Here is a 21,060-nt window from a genome sequence, read left to right on the forward strand (position 1 = left end):
GTGTGCAACACTCACACAGACTGCACATGTTTAAGCCGAAAACTTCCATATACATCAATTCAAGGACTGAAAAGTTTGCTCGCAGGATTGAAGTGATGGTTCCAGATGGGATAGTAAGTTGTTGGCTGTGATTAAGGGTGCAATTAAAATTCTATTACCACTGTGTCCCTGAGGATGAAAAAGCCAGAGATGCTATGAGTGGAAAACTGTCAGCATAGATGTTGATGTTAGGCCTGAAAGCCCAGTGTGACGGTTTATGGCCATCATTCAGTGTTCTAATCCATAGTTCCTGGCCAGTGAGACAGAGCAGGCAAAGCTATTACACACAGCACAGTTCAAAGGTGGTCTCGTAGCATAGCGTGAAATTAATCTGCCTCCGTGAGTGACTTGCACATGAGAACATCCGATTTGGGGCTGAGGAAAATATACAAGGCATGGAGGCTTTAATCACAGGTCCCTCTGTCAACAAACATGAATGCAGGTCAGAGGATGTAGGGGACATTCTATCTGTTTTACCCCAGCACCCACTCTGCTGTTTTCAAAAACTGGGTGAAAAATGGATGGATGGATACCACTATCTGGTAACTGCATACAGTGTGAAAAGGGCATGAGTGGGTGATTGATCTGCTGTGCATCAAAACGTAGTTCAGCAAAGTCTGGATACGTGTTTTCCAGTTTAAACAAAATAGTAAGGGTAGTATGTGGATTGCATTAAAATAATGAGGCTCCAAGGTGTCAGTTCAAAAAGGTTTGTACTAAATCACAAACTACTACATACTGTTTTAATAGAAAATCTGTCACTGTAGGACATAACATGATTACAGAAAGATCACATTCTGGCCTGCAGTTTTCTCTCCTACTACTCCTTCTTTTACCCACCAGTTTTTTGATACCGCCATACTGCCTGACAGTTCTCCTTGCTCTGCGAAACCTGGCCACATTAGCAATGGTCTCAGCAGCTAAGGCCTTGAGGTCCTTCACTGGTGAGTCCAGAATTTTCACGATGCTCTGCAGGCCTCCCATGTCAACGATGGTTCGACGGATTTGGACGTTGTGACTAATCTTTCTCAGGATTTTCAGAGATCCAATCTAAAAACACACAGAAGAAATTTTCACACTCTGTCAGATATTTTAAAAATGCTAGGTTTGTTTTATGGAGAAGAAGTTGTTGTTTCTATGCCAACATGAGGCCTCCATCTGTGCTAAAAGAACATACAGCAATACCTAGTAGCCAAAGATTCACCCACATTTCTACTAAAAATAGGCAGGACAGAAAGCTGTAATGAAATTGGGTTAAAAAGCACCCACACGTCATTAGTTACACTGGAGAATAATTGCTACCCTGTGTCTTTAAAGGCACGCTCTCTACCAAGCGCTAGTGTTTCTGTAACTAAAACACAGACTGGCACACACGACCGGCTCTGTTTATGCCTGCAGGCCATCCAGGTCCAGCTTTGGCACAGCCACTCACTTTGCATTTGACTTCATCTGTATCCAGCAAGTTAATGAGGACTTCAAGGCCACCTACATCCCGGATGGCCAGTTGGCACGTCTCCTGCATCAAATTAAAGTCCATCATGGCGCACAGAGTGAGCACAGTGGCCGTCTGGTCGCCTCCCTGTAATAATAATGCCATACATGAGTGAATGAATGAAGAACGGAGACAAAGGGGAAGAGAGGAGGAGAGAATTAAACATTAAGCAGATATTTGGAAAAGGTACAAACCTTCTTCCACCCCTCACCCACCCACCTCCCGCCCCCTCCCGCCCCCTCCCTCGCCCTCTGTTGTTTCCCCCATAATATCACTCCTGCTGGGGTTGTTTTGTTTATACTACAGCCTGCTAAGTGTTTAGCTTTGTGGTAGCAAACACTGATGGAAAGAAACCATTTGTTAACAGCACTGGTCTTTGAGAACAGTGCCAAACCCAGAAACCATCAGACATTGACCTTAAGATGAAAAAGAACACTATTAGCACCGAAACATTGAAACTAATGATGAGTTAGCATTTCAAAAGCGGAATATGTTTTGACAGTTGCTATACACACACTAATTTTAAACCTGCACCCCAGTGATTAGCAACTTCGTAACTACAACACTGCAAGTCAACAAGTGCTTTGGGGGGGCTGACTCAAATACAAGCCACTCTGCACACATGAGGGCAAAAAACTCATTAGGTTTTATTGCCACTTAACTACAGTGTGTTCACAGAAAAAATAAACAATACAGAGATTTAGACAGAGTATGTGTGGTCAAATCCTGCAACATGTGGCAGTGTCAGAAACTGACTTCTCCTAAATTTAGTGACCAAATACTTGTTGTCTTTTTTCATATTCTCCTCACACTGCATAAATCCACATAATGTCCTAGCTGTGGATGGATGTTGACAGCATTATGGCACTCAAAATACCAGTCTTAGGGTTGGTGCTTTGAGATGGTTAAAATACTGTCCAGGAAGGCAGCAATGGTGTTTTTCATATTACCATATTTAGTCTGTATCACGTGCGATTGCGTAACTTTGTTGACATGCAATGGTTTTGATCATGAGAAGGGAAAAATCGGTAGTCAGATAAAACAGAAGCTCATGGTTTGAAAAAAGGTTAGCTGCTGTAATACTAGACCTGCTACATGGCTTTGATATGTGACACTGAAACCTTCAGTCCAAAATCTCCTGGCAAGTGAACAATCAAATATTATTCCTTTTTCACAGTGGTTTAAATGTGCTACAGATAGAATTCTCATCGAGTGGATTCAAGGTCGCCTCAACCATTCCAAGATTCATAGGCCTTTATTAGTTGCACACTTCGCAAACAATCTGAGACTTCAGGACCATCCTAAATAGATTATTTCAACTAAACATAAGAATGTAGCATGTCCTGCTATCAGCTACCCATATAAGTCAAAAATAGCGTATCACTATATGGAACGCCGCGAGGCTAATCTGTTTCATGCAGCTGTTGGAGGGGCTGGCTCATCAGCGTAGACCTATACCGCAGTCTAAAGTGGTGTTTGATCATATCTCCCTCACAAAGCAGTGCTCTGACACAGCAGGATAACAGCCACATGTGTTCTCCATATCATGATGCCTAGCCTAAATGTGAACCATTTGCCCATTAACAGCAGTGGATCTACTGCTTCCTTTGTCTCCTCCATTCTCACTCTTCAAAGGATTCAGCAGGCGAGGTTCATACCTTGTAAAAACAACGAAAAAAGCTATGTTTAGGAGTGATAGCTGGGAGAACAGAAAGGAGATCATGTGCTTTCATTTTTGTTAGCTTTGGTCTTGAAGTATTGTCGACATTCTTTAAAACATTGACAACATCTGACAATCTTTTATGGTGAAATATCTTTGACTTTCTGTGCATGATAGGGGCAGATGCTAAAAGTGGAACCAATTCAACCACTATTCGACCTTAGAACAAGAAATTCAAAAAGCAGTTTGATATCTGTGCTCCATCTTGGTGGGAATATGCTAACTGTATCCCATAACCTGCTGGCTTGGCTTTCAATAATCAATATGTATACCAATACTAAGTTCATTTTCTTTTAATATACAGGGTATTCTAAAACTTTTGGGGTCTGTTTCTCTCACAGAGAGAGAGCTCACATGGACAGGCAGAAGACAGGAAGTGTGAGAATATGCACAGAAATGTCGACCTGATATAAAAACTTTCTTTGATTGTGAAGCCTAATGTTACTTACATTTCTGAGGCTTATAAATGAAGCGTATGAAGTAGACTGCAGACTGGAGTTTCTGTTAACAGTAACAGGCAGATACAGCAGATGTTTAGGCTTTGCTCATCTCCTCAATGAAACATCCGTATCCTCACTGCTCTGCACTATTAGCTATTTTGAATTAAAAAACATCATCTGACTAAAAATGTCTTGTTTCCATTATTCTTGAAAGACAGACTGTGTTCTGCTTTATATGCTGATTATGTGATTATGAGTCTATGCATATAATAGCTTAAGAACGACAACTCAAAAAACAGTGTTGATTTGATTGTTCTGGAGCTGTTATGGCTGATACAGGCTGCGAAGGTGCAACGTGATTTGTTGATCGTTTGAATAGTGTGTCACTTTAAATGTTGCTGCCACAAGGAATTGTGGGACGACATTATCTCCTAACCTTTCATAGCAGATCATCCAGTGTAACCTATCGTGATAATACAAAACTCAAAAAAGGTAAAAAGAAGTGAGAGAAAATTTGTAAAAAAAAAAAAAAAAAAAAAACTATTGAGGCTGCGGTTATCTAATGACAGGGTGTATGTAAAAAATATCGCAATACTAATATTTATGCTACTACAGTTACCTCCACAGTAACACATCCCATTAAGAGAATTTATAGGAGGACCACCCTGGAATTTGCAACATGCTATTTAGGTGGATGATACTCATTAATCAGCAGTTTAATGGCAGCTCATCTTGTAATGATTAAAGCCAGTTGTATAAATACTTAATCCCCTTGACTCATCAAGTTATATAATCAAAAATGGATTCAGAGGTGATTAAGCAGTTTGAGGGATCAAATTGCATTCATGAAGTAAAGCTGATGATGATCAGCCACTTAAAGATGCTTTACGCATTTTGCCTCTTCCTTTACTGCAGGTGTCTGAGCCTGAGCTACTAAATAGCTGATGCTTTCACAGGACTGAATGGAGGTCTTATTCTAGTCTGGTTCTTCTGGAGCAGCAGACGGGATTCTGCAGACACAGACTGCCCTGCCTCAGCCACTCCAGGCCTATAAATCACAGTCCCCAGCATGTGGGAGCAGGGATGGGGTTAATAGAGCTGTCAATGATACCCTGTTGACCTCAGGCCCTTTTCTTAATACCATTTTGTTGCAAATATTTTGTGCATGAGTGTGTGTCTGGCCTGGACTTCATGCCAACAGGGGTAAACGTGCATATTGAGTATAATTGCTGAGATACATAGGAGTGTATGTCTGCAATACTGGACTCGTGACAGCGGGGTTCGGGCCACTGCCAGCGCTTCATAGAGCTTAGTGTAAGAGAGTAGAAGCGGGTCTTGGCACAGGCCGAGCCATAGAGGATGCATGAGGTTTCATACTTCTCTGCAGTCTACAGCAGACTTACAGGCAAGGATACTAATGACAAGAACAAACCCAATCTCCTGCTCTATTATGGGGAAAGTACTGCAGGGACGGAATGAAAGATCACTGGTTGTTTCTTGCTTCATATTTGACATAGGATCTCCTATAACATAAAACTTGATCACTTAATAGGCCTCACTGTCGTAAAATGAGTGCAGCGCACGCTGAGCAAATGTCTAGTCAGGTCTTTGAATTGAAAAGTTGCTTAGCTCATGTGAATGAAATGATGCAATTATTCTTGTAAGTAAATTCTCCAGATTAGACATGTTGTAAATGTATTACAGGCACTAAAATTAAATGTTTTAATTTAGTGCTGTAGTTATTAAAAAGGCATCAAAAATGCTTAACTACTTAGAACATAATTGGCAACAAATTCACTTCTGTTGAGAAAATGAGTGGATGCTGGCTCTTGTACATTGGAGACAGGATTAGTTTTAGCGTAGCAATTAGTAGACTGGCTCTCATGAGAGAAGAGCAGGCCAGCAGTACTGTGACTGCCCAGCAGAGGGGGAGCTGCCTTAATGAGGGCTGAGCACAATATCATGCGTGTCAAGGACCCAGCTCAGCTTGATAATCTACAGAATATTCACACTTCAGGGAAACTTGAAGTGATAGACACAAAAATGTAAAGCTATGGAGAGAAGCTGCACTCATGGTAAGACTTTTAAAGTCTTACTTTAAACTTTTAAAAGCTGTCTGCTGAATTATCCTTTCATTGTGATTGTCCAGGAAAGATGGGAAAAATCCATCTGCTCAGTCAAAAAGAAAAAAAGAAATGAATATTGTAAAAAGCAAATTATAAAAATGTTTACAACACAAAATATTGAAATGTTTATCTGTTAACTGGTAACATATTGCATATCAGACACAATATTTATATCTGTGAGAATATGAAAATTGTTTTATGTTTAGAAAGCCACAGGCCAACCTAACTGATAGCAGCTGGTGAATTTTGTCTTTATTTATACAGAGACAAAATAGTCAGATGACATCTGAGTCTTAGTTGCTAAACTCTCCGTGTGAAGTTATTCAGTCTTGACTTGTAAAAACAACACTAGACTTTTTAGCAAAGTTCTTGCTTAGCTTGTCTCGTGTCCAAACATCTTTCCATAATAATAAAGGCCTATATGCTGTGCATGTGACTATAAATGTACAGCCCATAAGTATATATGCTAAAATACAAAGTAGGATCAAATGTTTGCTTATACTGTGGCAGTGATGCATTACAGAGTGGAATAAGGAAAGCGAATTATGTTAAAACTTGTTTTCCATGTCAGCATGTAACAGACATCTCCAGCAGGACGTACGTAAACCCACACAAACACAAAGGTACTGTTTAAACCCGTGACTTGCTAAACACTGAATGAAATCTGCATGCTGAATTTTGTGAGAGACCATGTAACCATTTCACAGGCACAGATCTCACAGTCATACAAGTATAAAAACAAACACATCAGAGCCTTAGGCAAATATTCCTACATAACTACCATTAAAACACAAAACAGAACATCCATGTGTCGCTTTATGAAAGCGTTAAACTTCCTAGAGTACAAACGGCTGTCTATAGTGCAAGGGAAAGAGGAAAAAAGATCTCCTCCTAAAATAAAACAGATATTTAACTTGGCTCATGGTAAGTTTCAGCGTCTGATGGTAATGATATTATAAAATGACTACTGGACAAACCCCATAAATAACTGTGCTGTGTGGTTTCCAGACAGATAGAAAGCTGGGACATGTTGGTTAGTGCAGTGCTGCATCTTGTCGAAGCAGGAACACACACACAAACCTAAAGCTCATGCTACAGCGCTGCTGAAAAGCAGAAAATACGCAAAGCAGTGAGGCTTTTTTGATCTGAACGTGTCTCTTTCATATCATTTACATCATATTTTTTCCTCTCTGGAAAGGAATAGCCGCTTGCTTTTAGAGCGGGAATTTCCTTCTATTATATTCTGTTTTGCAGAGCTAAAAATATACACCTCGGGTTGAACTTTACAGAAGGATTTCTCTAAAAGATTTAATCGGTTGCACTGTGAACGATCTTATTTAGCACCAAGCCACAGAAAAAAAATCTGCTGGTCATATAAGACATCCTATGCTAAAACTTACTATTATGACACCCTGAAATAACATGAACTCATTTAAATTTCTTGGAGTTGAAGCAGCATTTAAGGTATTTCTGCTGTGAAATAGAAGAGGACAGGTTTGCAACAAAAGGCATTCCTGTCACAATGAACGCAGTCTGTTTTAATATAATCTGTCTGAATGATAGTGTCCAGATAAATAGATAATAGAGACCACTCAGTGAGGTAGGGTAATCTCTGAAGTGAAGTGGTCAGAGGTATTGCCAGCCAGTCTGGGTCACTGGCGTTTCTATCCTCTTTTCTTTTCCTTCCATGTTTTTTTGACACATTAATATTCACCATATGCCTTGTCAGACCTATCACAGACCCGCTTCATTTTTATGCTTCTGCGGTGTGGGCAAACTGTGCGTACATCTGCTGCCGTCAGACAGCTCTTTCCCCTGTGCCTTGGCTCACATGTGCAACCAAACAGGCCTGTGTCAGAAACCAGGAATCCACGTGCCGAGCCAACCACTTCAATAAGCATCTTCCTACAAAGCACTGCTTAAAGTGGGAGCATCCTACACTTTGGTTAATCGTCTTGGTTTTTACTGAGTGGCACTTTGACATGACTGAGACACGACAGGCAGGTGGAATGATGTGATTGGAAAATTACATTTTCGTGATGCTATCCTAAGTTCCCCTGCACCTCCATGACTGAGTATTATTTTCCATGCATTGTAATTCTGAAAGTTGAACACTGACTCAGACGGAGGAGGAAAAGGACATTAATGTTTCCTCTCTGTTGTGGCCTGACTTCACTTGCTGTAGTGCAAATCGCCATTTTGGGTTGGAAAAGGAAGAAAGCAGTGGTCTGCAGGGTAACGTTTCCATACCTTGAGGTACTTGACCAGTTTCTGGATCTGCCAGTATTCAGAAGGCAGATCTGTGTTACTCTCCGGACGGCGCTCTGGCTGCTCTTCCTCCTCCTCACTCTCAGATGAACTCTCACTGAAATTGTCCACCGGCATGGCTCCTGCTGGAGTCTTACTGCACAGAAAAGAGCAGATAACAGTGCTCAATAGATGTCAGATAACAATCTACAAAGGTGTGGGTTAGTGTCACAACTAGACAATCCATAGCCAGGCAAAAGGGATGGAATACAATATCACTGAATCTCTTTTCCTGTGTTTTAAATGGAAAAACAGAGTAGGGTCATCCCACACACGGAGACCCATTAAGGATTTTGAAATTCAAGTGTCAAGTTTGAACTTCCTCAGAATCCAAGTAGCAGGAAATAAAAATTGGATTAATGTCATGGGAAGACTGGAGTCTTCATCATATACAGAGCAAAGACTCTTGTTAAGCTATTGATGCAAACAGAAATGCAGATGGCTTTTTGAAGCTGCTCGGGCCACTTGGATAACTGTATCACGAAAATTGGGAACTGTGGAGCAATGAAACTTGGTACGCTTTCAAATGGGGCCACTGAGAGACAGTTCCCATGTACATATAAAATAGCATTGCCAGGGGAAACTATTATCAGAAGGAGCCAGCCGATATGAGCCAGTGTTTTCCAGGAAGCCACATCATAAACACTGAACAAGACCTTCATGAAGCTGCCAGACCTATACTGTACACTGCCCTGGGTGGTGTTGGAGTCATTACTGTGATTGAGTGAATGCACCCTGAGGTCTTTATTGCTTGTGCAATAACTGATGAGCAGTAAGGAATTCTATCAGTGAACAGTGGCTAGCATGAAGTTATGATGCTAGCAGTCTGTGTTCATTGGCAGATGCAAGTATGGAGACAGCTGAGGAGCTATAGCTGCCAAGAGCCGGAAAACGTTTTTACATAGGTTCTTGTTCAGTACAACGGCTGATGTATTTGCAGGTTGCACTACAAATGTCCCCACTGGTAAAACACATTTACTTTTTCTTATCAGTCCCGGAATCTTGTGTACTGCGGGTTTCTCCTGCAGGGAAAGAAAGAGCCCTGATTCCGACAAAGGGGAGCTAGTTCAGACACTTACATTTTCTGGGAGGACAGGCGTCCCGGTAAAGAGGACACAGAGAATTCTGCTTTCATCTTGGTCTTGGCTCCTGGTCCCAGCTTTTTCTTCTGTACTTCAGCAGACTTCTCCTTTCCAGAGCTCTTACTGGGTTTCTTTTCCTCTGCTTTACTATAATGATGTGAAATAAGAGTCATTATGCCTGCTTCTATTTTGAAAATGGTTATTTTTCTAACATAATCATTATTTAACAATTCGAGACAAGGGTTCAGCGGGTTTTTTTTTTTTTTTTTTTTTAGCAATTGAGATACTTTTATCTTGAGCCAATTCCTCCTCAAATGGGTATAGTTATCACAAGGTACAGCTGCAACAGCTCAGCGCTTGCTAGATCTATTTATCAATCAAAGACCATATGTGATAGATCTTTTAGGGATTTTTTCTAAGACTTTTTCCCAACATTTCTGTCTGTAATTGGGCAGAAAGGGTTTCCACACCATGAATGTATTTATTAACTCAGATCATTGTGTAATCAGGAATATTTGCACTTGCCCTAAAATTTATAAACCATAAAACCATCTCTTTATAATGTGTGACTGCTGGCAGACGCAATGAACACGTGACAAAGTTTGACACCACTGTCATCTAAAGCTCATCTCCTCATCCAGAGGGATCCCCGCCGCGCATGTTACGTGGTAGCCTGAAGATATTTCAGGACACATCTTACGAGAGGAATTATTACATACCCACATGGAGACACGAGACGGAGATTCTTCCATCTCGGACATGGTTCATATTTCTTCTCGCCGCCTGCCTTGTTCGGCGTATGCTGTTGTCTCGCCTTCTCATGCACATTCTTTTCCTGTTGCTCGTAAGACCTCTGGGGTTGGCCTTGTTCCTCTGCATCAACCGATTCCACATGCTGGATCTCTTGTGTTGATGGAAGTTCTTGAACTGCAAAATCCTGTTGGTAAGTGGAAAAAGACAAAGGCCGGAGGAGTGAAGAAAAGGAGCAATTTCGATTCACACCAAAATTCTAGTGGTGAGATATATAATATATTTCGTTTGTAAAACCGTATATACTGGCTGTAAATTCCTCTGAATGATGCTCATTAAAACAAAACAGTCATTCTAATGTACACTTGCGCTTCTTATGAAGCTGTGCGCCATATTTTCCACCCGCCATCTGATACGATGCCTCACTCTCGTCATTATTTAAGACACATTACATTTTAATGTCTGACAAAGTGTTGGCCGTTTCACTGCGAGAAGAGAACAATATCACTGACACATGAAAAACGTAAAATTCACATAAAAGCTCGTTCTCAACAATATGCAGACCTGCATAACAATTCAGTCTTTATTGAGGCACTGGAATAAAATAACACGTTTCCAAAGCTTTACACAAGAGGTCCCCCTCTGTTGATTGGCTGAACAATATCAAAAGTTTATTGTGTCTGTACATTCCTCCACCTAAAACCTTGCAGCTTGGCACAGACAAAGTAACGCCTTTGTGTCACTGTTATTCAGTTATGATTTTTTTTTTTTTTTTTTTTTTAAGTTTTGAAGGTCCTTATACCAAACTTTACAACCTATATACGAATGCCAATAAGACACATATGAATGGTTTGCAGGCAGGAGAGTTTTTAATCACAGACACCTGCCTTGCAGACATAGCTCAGACTGTCATTGTTTGTTAGGGGCTCAACATTTTTAAGGGCAGGGAAAAAGAATTAAGGTGTATTTCTATGGCTTGTGTTCATGCACAGGCTGGAGCCAAGCATGCCCAATCACTTTGCCAAAGACTTGTTTTTCATAAAACACAAAGTGACCAGCTATTGGAAACATACAAGTCAATTCATCCAACCACAGACCTACAGTCTGACTTTATTAGGCTAACCAACCTTCTTTAATTCTATTATATGTGAAATGGACAAAGTCCATGCACTTACATAGAGGGGAAAACTCCAAATTCCTTGACATGCCACAGTAAAAAGTCATATTACAGGTGCCGCTCTGCATTTGAAAACACTGCAGCCCTGGAAACAAACGCTGTGTTAAGCAGGACTGACGCCTGCAGTTTATTTTATCACAGGTGACATTCAATCATTAGCACTTCTCTGATTTCTTCAATTGTCTTTTTTTTCCCCCAGCATTTGACGACTAAAACATAAACTCCAACTATCTACATGTGTTTGGGGTAGACTTGTATCTAATTACTTGATCCATACTGATGGAAAATCAGCAGGGCAGCAAATCTGAAGCCATTGGCCATAAAACATCTGTCAGTGGCAAGATTCAAGCAGTCTCTACTGACTGATTATGACAGTGAGGCAGTCTATATTAATTTCAGGATGTGAAAAACGAAAACAAATCCACAACCCAGGGAGTTTTCGCTTTTCAGTGAGCGTCTTGTGCATGCAAATACACAGCATGTCCAATTTCCAATCACGCTGTGATGTCAAAACGAATCCACAACACTGCACACAGAGGGCGAGTCTGCTTCCTCCCTGTGTTGCAGCCCTCGTCTCCTTTGGCTGCCTCTGCTCAATTGATTGAGGCTGTCCGATCTAATAGACTTGTTAAAAAAGACCTGCTTCCTCACATTGGAAACGAGCAGATAGGTTTGGAGATTAGGTGTTGTTATCTTTGGCTATCGTCTTCCAAGTTTAGGCTCTCTGCACTGCAATCAGGGAACAGAGCCGGAGCTATGCAAGACTGTGTTTCTGACAGACCCTGCTGCTATTGCTTTCTCGAATTAAAACTGGAATGGCTCATGTCCCCAAGAATGACTGCAATTACTTAATATCTCAGACACGGGATGCATATTGCACCATTTGATTGCTGTCGTCAGCAATCAATCAAATGAATTTCAAAGCAATGCGTTTTAAATTGACCGCATCGTATGAAGGTGATTAGCTCAAGTAGAGGCAGAGAGAAAATATTCAGCAGTGAGAATGAAACTAAAGTTACAGGACACTGCGAGGCTCATATCAAAGGAGTTAAAGAATCCCGAAGAAAAGACCTTGACAATGATTTGTGCCTCCACACACTCGCTCACAGCAATTTTTACTGCGGCTGTCCATCATTTTTAGATCTTTCAGACTCACTCTTCACACAGGAGTCATAAAACATAAAAGCCTGAATGTCTTTTTTTACACGGTTCAACCTGACACTACTCATTGGTTTATTAAAGTCTTCACTAAACCCATTCCAGCTTACTCTGGCACATTTAGATCTATCATCTACTGTAAAGAATGGATCAATCAATCAACCAACATCACAGATATAATGGGAGTGCTTTTCTACTGTCTACGCTACACAGCATAGTCTTAGTATCATTTCATTTTAACAAGACTAAATCTGTTTCCAAAATCACTCCCTTGTCCACTCATTCACTACTTCTGATATACAACACTAGACACTAAATAGCTCCATTGTGAGCAGTAAATTGAGAATGTGGATACTTCTGAATCATCATCATTTTGCATCTTCACAGACAGATGTTAAGTCACACAATTATTTATACATCTGTAAAATCAGGGGCACTGCATTGTGGGAGCAAACAGTTAGCAAACAGTACTTTTAGTACTACTCTTTTCTTTCAATTCACTATATGATGCATAAACTCGGACAGTGACACTGAGCATTAATGGATATTAGAGACAACTTACAGCAATGTACAGCAGTGACTGTACAACTAAATACTGGAAAGCCTGAAAAATCCCTTGGGACAGTTCAGTAAGTGGTTTTGTTTTGTGAAAATACTGTACTGTGTGTCTGTTGTCTCCTTTGCCCCAAAGGCACTTCACATGCAGAATGATTCTGTGAACAGTTTGAAAAATCATTGGGAAAAATTCCTCTCCGTGTCAACCCTTGTTGAAATCTGTAAGATCTATTACTCAGACAGTTCTACTTTCTTTGACCGCCAGATTTGCACTGTGGGTAAACGATATCATTCTGAATCATATATACACTTTATTTTGCTGAGAATGACTTCATAACAAAACCAATGCAATGATTCTTTCAAAACTAATATACTTGTTGTCTTTCCCTCTTTTAAGAAACAGAACCCATGTCCGTACAAAGCAGGCAGTGAGAAGTTACTGGTCTTTACAGGCTTTGATGAGCCTGTGATGATGCAACATTTTCCAACAAACACCAGTGCGAGTGAGATGAAAAAAATCATATTTTCAAACGATTAACAGATTTTTGGGTGCAGCTGGAATCCATTATTGAGGCAATTTGTTATGTCGTCAAATTACTTAAGCAGGAAATAGCACTACTGAATAAATCATGCATATTTCAATGTCTGGATACGAGTGTGTCTGTCTGTGTGCGAGTGTGTGTGTGTGTGTGTGTGTGTGTGTGTGTGTGTGTGTGTGTGTGTGTGTGTGTGTGTGTGTGTGTGTGTGTGTGTGTGTGTGTGTGTGTGTGTGTGCGTGTGTTTGTACATTTATCTTTTAAAAACCAATCTGAGTTTCAGACCTTGGGATTTTTGGAAAGTGAGTGATTTTGACAATCAGGGTCCTCACAAGCATAGAAGTACTAACGTGTGTGTGCATGTCTGTCAGTGTGTGTGTCTGTCTGTGTGTTTTGAGGAGGTGGATGATGGGTGGGATAGGGCTGTGTTGTTTCTGATGTTGGAACACGGAGGAGGTCGATTCAGAAATGTTTCAACACTGTGACAACCAGACACTAGCTCACTAGCGTGGAGCAGCACAGACACTGATTACACAATCCTAACTCTGTTTACGAATATGACTCAGACAGCATCAGGAATCACATCTAGAGGTTTAGAGAGAAGGAGCTTGTTCAGGGGACAAAGAGGCATTTCAGCACCCACACATCTTTGCTTTGGGAGCTAAAATTCAAGGCTACAAAAAGCAGGACTTAATGTGTTGATGATAATTGCATTTGCCTGTATTCCACTGTACCTGCTTGTTTGTGTTCTCACAAAAATGTGGAGATCTGCTCTTCAGAAGTGTTACCAGGTCTTTGTAAATATCACTTGTTCGTCCGTAGCCTCTCTCCTCCCCCTCCTGTTCGATGCCCTGTGAAAACAAAGTGAAAAACAGCTTCATTAATTCTAAAAACCACAATTATAATGTGACCCACATGTCAGCCGGAATAGCTGAGGTTAGAAAGTATCTGCAGGCAGCCTCAAAGAGGAAGTGTAAAACCATGTTAGCCACTAAGTTAGGCTTTAGACACTACTGCTCTTTGAGGTTTCATTTGCACGAATGTCACCCATTCGGCTTAAGGTTGCAGTTTTTTCACCTTGGCTGGACCATTTCCAGGTGAAGAAACAGAGGCAGGAAACCTATGACTCGTCAGCAGAGTCAGCGAATGAGTGAAAGGTGCTGCAGCGTGCAAAATCCTCTCTTAGAGATGATTGCAAACACATTCAGAGAGAATGGGCATTTGGAAAGTTTTTGGATACAATAGCACACTTGGAGAATCTTTGGGGGGACACTTAAAGGATCGGAAGGTGATTTATTTGACCATGCAATTTTCATGTATATTTGTGATCATACTTTATCATAACTTATGATCAACCTCTGATGCGGAGTTTATTACCTGATCATCACTAAACACACAAGCCTGTTTTACTCACATTTGTTATATTAAGAGACTTTTCACAAAATCAGCAAACACCACTCACTTTGATTTTGTTGTTGTTGTAAACTGGTATCTGCCACTCTTTGCAACTTGATTGGATTATGGTTTTCTGCTCTTAATGACTTAATGCCCAGTGTTAAAAGACATTGGATGCAGTGCACCACTTCACTGTGTGACGTTTTATTACTGGGTGTGGTTATCTTGTAGACCACTGTACTTTGTTTAAGTACTTGGGCCCTTCCAGCTGGAACGATGTACAGAGGCATTTAAAAATGTCTGAAGTGATTACTCTTAGTGAGCTCAAGTCACTTTTAAATGATCTGGAAAATAGCAGTCTTGGTCAATGCCTTTGCTACTCCATACAAACTTAAAAGACCAGTCAATTTTGATTGTTCTTTGGAAGCAGTAATCTTAAACCAAACCATGATCTGCTCCCAAACCTAACCAAAGTGCAATGTCACCTAAAATGTCAACCAGTTTTTTCATGAAAGGTACTCATTGTGATGACTTACAGGATATTTTCCATCACATTGGCAGAATTGGGCTTCCATAATAGACATGAACAGACGAGGGATTCTGTTTGTATGTATTTGAGATAACTGAACTGACAACTGCGTCCTGTGATGTTGGTACAAGATTGCTACAGGCACTCAGAATAAGTCAGAATAAGTGCTACATACCGAATACCGACTGTGAAATGATGAATTGATCTATCCGAAATTATTTGCCAAAAAGTAACCTCCCTGAACATTTTCTCACTCAAAAAACAAAAACAGTATTAGGTTGACAACTGCAGCTGATGTAGTCTTACCCCATTGAGGAAAACCCCAGCTGTACTGCAGGTGATGTAGAGGGCCTCAGTGTCCAAAGGCTCGATCACAAGGTAACAAATCTCACCAAGCACCTGTCTCCATGGAGGGGCTCGACAGCCATTCGAAAATTCATAATCTAAAAAGAAGACGAAAAAACAAAAGTTGGACATTTGCAGTGAACTTTATAGTGTATCATCACAATTGGCTGGGCTGCTAAAAAGACTTTGTTTTCCAAGAAGCACAGGTGTGAGACATGAGCCCAGGGTAGGAGTCATAGTTTCACTCCACTTCAATCACATTTTAAGGCTGGTTGGGGAAGCATTTTCATAAACGGTGTCAATTCAACCAAACAAAAGGGGACATAAACTGCTTTTGCCACTTGGTTTGCACATGCCACTGAGCACTTTCATGGGGCATGATAATACACTGCATTGAAGCAAAAAAACATGTACTGACTAACGACTTGGTAAACTGGACTCTGACAGATATAATGACTTCCATGCCTTTTGTGGCAGCACAACAGACTTTTTATATTTTGGAATATCCAGCATTAGTGTTAATAGCAATTGCTTTACTTGCAACCCAGTGAAAAGAGGAGATAATTCAAACCTGATGTGTATCGAACCGACTTCAACACCCTGTTTTCTCCTTCACTGCAGAATTGTTTCAACAGCTCCAGTTCATTCTTGACTGCGGTGGGGTCGAGCTTCACTTGTCTGCAGTGAAAATGGAGAAAAACACAAACAAAACAAACATCCAATTCATCTCATTTACTCATGGTTCCTTCTCCAAAATCTACTGCCTATTCCAATAAAAAACAACCGCATGTCGTAGTAAAACTGGTTAGGTCTGAGTGAAAGAGGATAGCCGTGGAGGATGGACAGATAATCAGATTGAATGCTGAGAGAGCTGGAGAAACACCTACTTGGATATCTCTTTCAGGCACTTGCTGAGGAGCTGGTTATCCATATTTTGGAGCAACAGGAACAGCTTGACTTTGACCTCTGAGTCCTTGCCTTGATCTTCCTCCTTCACTTTTCTTACTAGACTTAGTACATCAGTTTGGGTGCCTTCTTCCTCCAGGATGCTGGCAAAGCTGGGACCAAGAATCTTAACCACGGGGCCTTCATTTTCTGAACAAGAAAAGAGGATAGCCTGAGAGAATCTTCAGATTCAGAGGCTGATCACAGCGTTTCCAGAAATGTCGACATGAGTTGGGATCATTTTAAACTAAGAATACAGCAGGCCTCGTATATACTCTATTCTTTCTTTTCTCAAACTTAACCAACATTCTCTCTCTATAAAAAAATCCACCAGCAATGAAAATGGATTCGACCATATTCAGCATGTATTCTTCTGTCAGACAAATACACATTACCTTATCTCTTTTTGGCAGTGGCCCTAAAGTAAATACATATCTGCAAAGAATTACCAATGGCAGCATAATTGGATGTTGTAGAGAATAACTAGGAGGACAAACAAATTAAGTCTGTGGGTTATGGAGGTATGCTGGTGGCTTGACTGCAAATTAGATTCAAATCTCATCCTGTGGTCATCACGCTTACCTTCTAGACATGCTCGAACCTCCTCCAGCTTCTTATCATCTGCCAGAAGAACTAGTTTAGAGAGCTGGCTGAAGCTGCGTACGTAAACATTAGGAGGGGAGAGCTGCAACAATGGACGCCCTTCACTATCTTTCTCATGGGACTGTACATTTGAGTCACTGAGAAGAAAAGGAAAAAAACTTTAATGCTGATTAAAATCTGTATTTTTGTTTTAGTACCTCTCTGCTTCCCAGCTATCAGATACAAAGCTGACCATACGCTGAAAGTAGATCAGAACTTCTGATGAAATCAAATGGAATGTACCCAGTCTAACTGAGGCTGAAAAACAAATTAATTATAGCCCACTGCTTTGAGTATAGCCAAACTAAAATACATTTGGACACCATGGTGACAGCATATCCTGCACAGACACGTAATACTGAAAGCACTGGCCAGCCAGCTGCCTGCTTCATGATTAGGCCAACCTGATGTCATAGTCTGTTTTGAAATCAGATGCCACTAAAGTGGTACTCCACTGGAGCGGCTCTGCAAACACATGCTCTGCCTCCTGTGGGTGTTGGGAGCTGAACTGCTCCACAAAGTGCAGGATTTCTTTCAACAAGGACTCATTCATCGGCGTGAGCTCCAGTTTGCCAGTACCAGAGCTGGCCGTGGTCCACTGGGCTGCCCTGGTCAGTGACACCCCCATGGCACAGGCTGGGATATTCTGAAAGTGAAAAATTACAAACAACATCAGTGTGTGGCTTATATGCGTTCAGCGCAATGCTTCACTGGTGATATTAAGAAAAGATCACATGAGATTTCTAAGGCATTTGTTTGACATATTTCAGAGTTGAAACTATTAGTCAGATAAGTGATTTTATGATTGATAGAACATTAATCAGTAACTACTTTGATATCATAATAATTGCCATTTATTTTAAAGGACTTAATGCCAAATATGATCTACTGTAGTTTCAGCTTCGCAGCTATGAGGGTTATGTGATAGTGACCGGAAAATCTTTGGGTTTTAAATAGTCAGCCAGACATTACACAGCTAAAATGATTAACTTAGAATATAACTAACATGTCTGCTGTTTTAAGCTTTGAATGACTTTTGTCAGATAACAGACCATACTGGATAATCCTGGAGATCTAATTTCTCAAGCAATTCCAGCCCACCTGTTTGTTGACAGGTGGATATAAATTTTACACTGCATTTAAAAGGGTTGATATAGAATAAAAAGAACATGTTGTGTTTGTAAAACTACAATGTCTACAGGTTTACAGTATTTCTGTTACTTTATTGAGCATTTTCTGGTTATATACTTTGAAAATGGTAACAGGTATTTGTCAAGTTTTATTCACATTAATATCGACGTTTTGATAGAACACTGACTAGCGTTGACTATACTAACAATACTACATTTTAGGCTTTAGCCCGTTAGCAAAGCTGATATACAGTCTTCAGCTAACGTCAGCAGAACTACAACCATTTTCTGCTTTTGCTTATCAAAAAAACACACCTTACATGTTTCTAACATTATCTGTTATGTCTACTTGTGTTTTTAAGAGCAAACTTACCGTTTATTTCAAGTTTCTCCTCTATTTAAAAACTTATACCGACAGTTTGCTATCGGCGGTGTCCATGGAAACCACATGCTACTTCTCCCAGTTATATCCGCCCCTTTGGTTGCTGTGATACAGCCAAACACAACGGAACGCGACGTGGGTCAAAAATCACCAAACCCAAACTTGAAATGACAAAGAGAGCCCCGTTAAACTCACAAAGATGCATGATTACTTTACCATTTGGGGATTACCTGACGTGACCACAGTGCAATGTGATGCAATGCAACGCAGACACTCTGTCATTAATGTACATCTTGGTTTTTCTTTGTTTGTTTAATCATGCTAATACATTGTGTGCAGTGCAGGTGGTTTTTCTAGCAACATTAATAAGGCAAATGGGCAATAAAGGATAATAAATAGAAATGACATCAAAGAATAAAATCAAATGCTAGAAAAACGTAGAAATATTTGTGCACTAACAGCAACCTACCTCTGTGAAATCTAACTTTGGATGTGCGAGTGTTGTGACTTGCATGGTCAGGGACTCCAAAATGTCAAGTCAAATGTTGTCATAATAATAAAGTCCCTATATGCTTTCCTTTTAGAGTGTCCACATAACCGCATATTTGAGAGCCTTTTTCCTCTCTCACTACTGGTTTGGCACTGTCCCGTAGACAAACATTGGCTGGTGAAAACAACCTATTTGGGTGGATACTCTGTGTTTAGTTGCAGCAAGTTCACTCAGTTCAAATATAATAAGCCGATCAACACAGGTAGCCTTATTCTTGACGTGGAGATGCAAAGGTAAAAGTGGCTGATACCAACCTTCTGCTTTTGAATGTGTATAGAGACAATGTCTGTGTCTTCCACATTATTGATTTTAAGTGGGTACAGCCACTTTACATGGGGGCTATAATGAGAATTTGCTGCAAGCACGACAATCTTTTAATATACACACTGAAACCACACTCACTCAAAACTGATATGAGACAGAAACAGAAAGCTATCCTCAGGACCCACAGTTGGTAGGCAGCTGGTACGGTATGAGTTCAAGTGCTCCCAGACACACGATTCATAAATGGGGTGCAGCCGTGTTTTCATTCAATGTGATTAAATCCCTTCCATCACGAAGAACAAATTTGTGTCCTTATTGTTTGGCAGCTGCCCATCCATGTTGTCCTAAGGCTGACTCAGAGAAGGGGTATCTCACGGCCAATGAAACCAGTGATTTCCTCTGGTGCTCTTCTTGTTCTGCGCACTGTCTGCCAGGAGCGCCTATGGCGCAGAGACCTATCCTTCTCAGCCTGGCATGCATGGCGGCACAGCAGGTGGAACTACTTTGTCTCCTAAACCGTTCGGGTAAATTGGACTGAGCCTGCATGTAAATCAATCACCAGAGATCCCCGGGGGGGAGGAGAAGTAGTAGCTCATCTCTAGTATCAAGAGAGCTCACTCTGGATGTTGTTGTTGTTAGAGGAGTGGATTTATGAGTTTGCCTCCCCCTCCAGGTATTTTATTTGGAACAAGGGGAAAGCTGTCTAAATTAAGAAGCATTGAGAATCTGCAAGGGGGTGCTGGAGATGAGGGACTGAAGGCAGAGGAGCACACCGGTGAGTGAACTCAGACAGGCCTGGCATAGAGCATGTGCATCTGTGTGTGTGTGATTTTGTCTGACTGTGAAGCAGTCAGCGGAAAAAACAAAGTGAAGAAAGATGGAAGACTGAAGGAACCAACAGGGAAGAGAAGCAGGATAAATGAGGGTCTTAATACATCTAACCCAGGGTCTCATTAGTGAGCCTAATTGCTGTTTGTTAAAAGAGATTAAATGAAACATTCTCCCCAGTATGGGTCTTTTACTAAGTAAAACAAATACTCTCAGAGCTCAGAAGCACCTGCTCACTCTTACATGTTCTTTGAGTAAAGACTTAATGCAGCATAATAAACACAACTGCTCTCTATGCTCTTTCTCCAATGCTTGAGTTCAGTCACTGATTGGACCGCCTGGAAACACACTGACGACACACAGAGAGGAAGCGTGGACCGGGCTCTATACACATGGACATTGTGATTGCATCCGTTCGCAGTGTGTCCAACCTCCACAACACTCCATTAACACTCAGATTAAAACATACACAAAAGCAGTGCCTGAGTAAGAAGAGTGATGATGAGGATGTGCCCGGACCACTGTTCCTGCTCCTGGTTTGAGTGCATATCTCCTGTATTTTTTCCCCTCTCTCTCAGGCATGGATTCACATCCTCCGAAGAGCTCTGACGTTTTTAACAGGCCTCGTGTCAAATCCACTTCAGCGCGCCTAATGGCTGTGCGGTTAA

General features: G+C 40.9%; 1 protein-coding gene across 1 annotated transcript in view; it reads right to left on the minus strand.

Moving 5' to 3' along the window:
• Window positions 1-17,866, minus strand: part of odad2 (outer dynein arm docking complex subunit 2) — a 36,269-nt gene extending 18,403 nt beyond the window's left edge. The window contains exons 1-11 of the mRNA XM_070985496.1: window positions 17,643-17,866; window positions 17,179-17,336; window positions 16,539-16,746; window positions 16,223-16,329; window positions 15,613-15,749; window positions 14,117-14,233; window positions 9,926-10,143; window positions 9,204-9,353; window positions 8,068-8,221; window positions 1,472-1,618; window positions 880-1,089 (exon numbers count right to left, since the gene is read on the minus strand). Of these exons, the coding sequence (XP_070841597.1) occupies window positions 880-1,089; window positions 1,472-1,618; window positions 8,068-8,221; window positions 9,204-9,353; window positions 9,926-10,143; window positions 14,117-14,233; window positions 15,613-15,749; window positions 16,223-16,329; window positions 16,539-16,746; window positions 17,179-17,336; window positions 17,643-17,866 (1,830 nt within the window). The remainder of the gene's footprint in view (window positions 1-879; window positions 1,090-1,471; window positions 1,619-8,067; window positions 8,222-9,203; window positions 9,354-9,925; window positions 10,144-14,116; window positions 14,234-15,612; window positions 15,750-16,222; window positions 16,330-16,538; window positions 16,747-17,178; window positions 17,337-17,642) is intronic.
• Window positions 17,867-21,060: the final 3,194 nt, after the last annotated feature.

The sequence above is a fragment of the Chaetodon trifascialis genome, chromosome 18 (genome assembly GCF_039877785.1).
Source record: "Chaetodon trifascialis isolate fChaTrf1 chromosome 18, fChaTrf1.hap1, whole genome shotgun sequence".
NCBI classification, from domain to species: Eukaryota; Metazoa; Chordata; class Actinopteri; order Chaetodontiformes; family Chaetodontidae; genus Chaetodon; species Chaetodon trifascialis.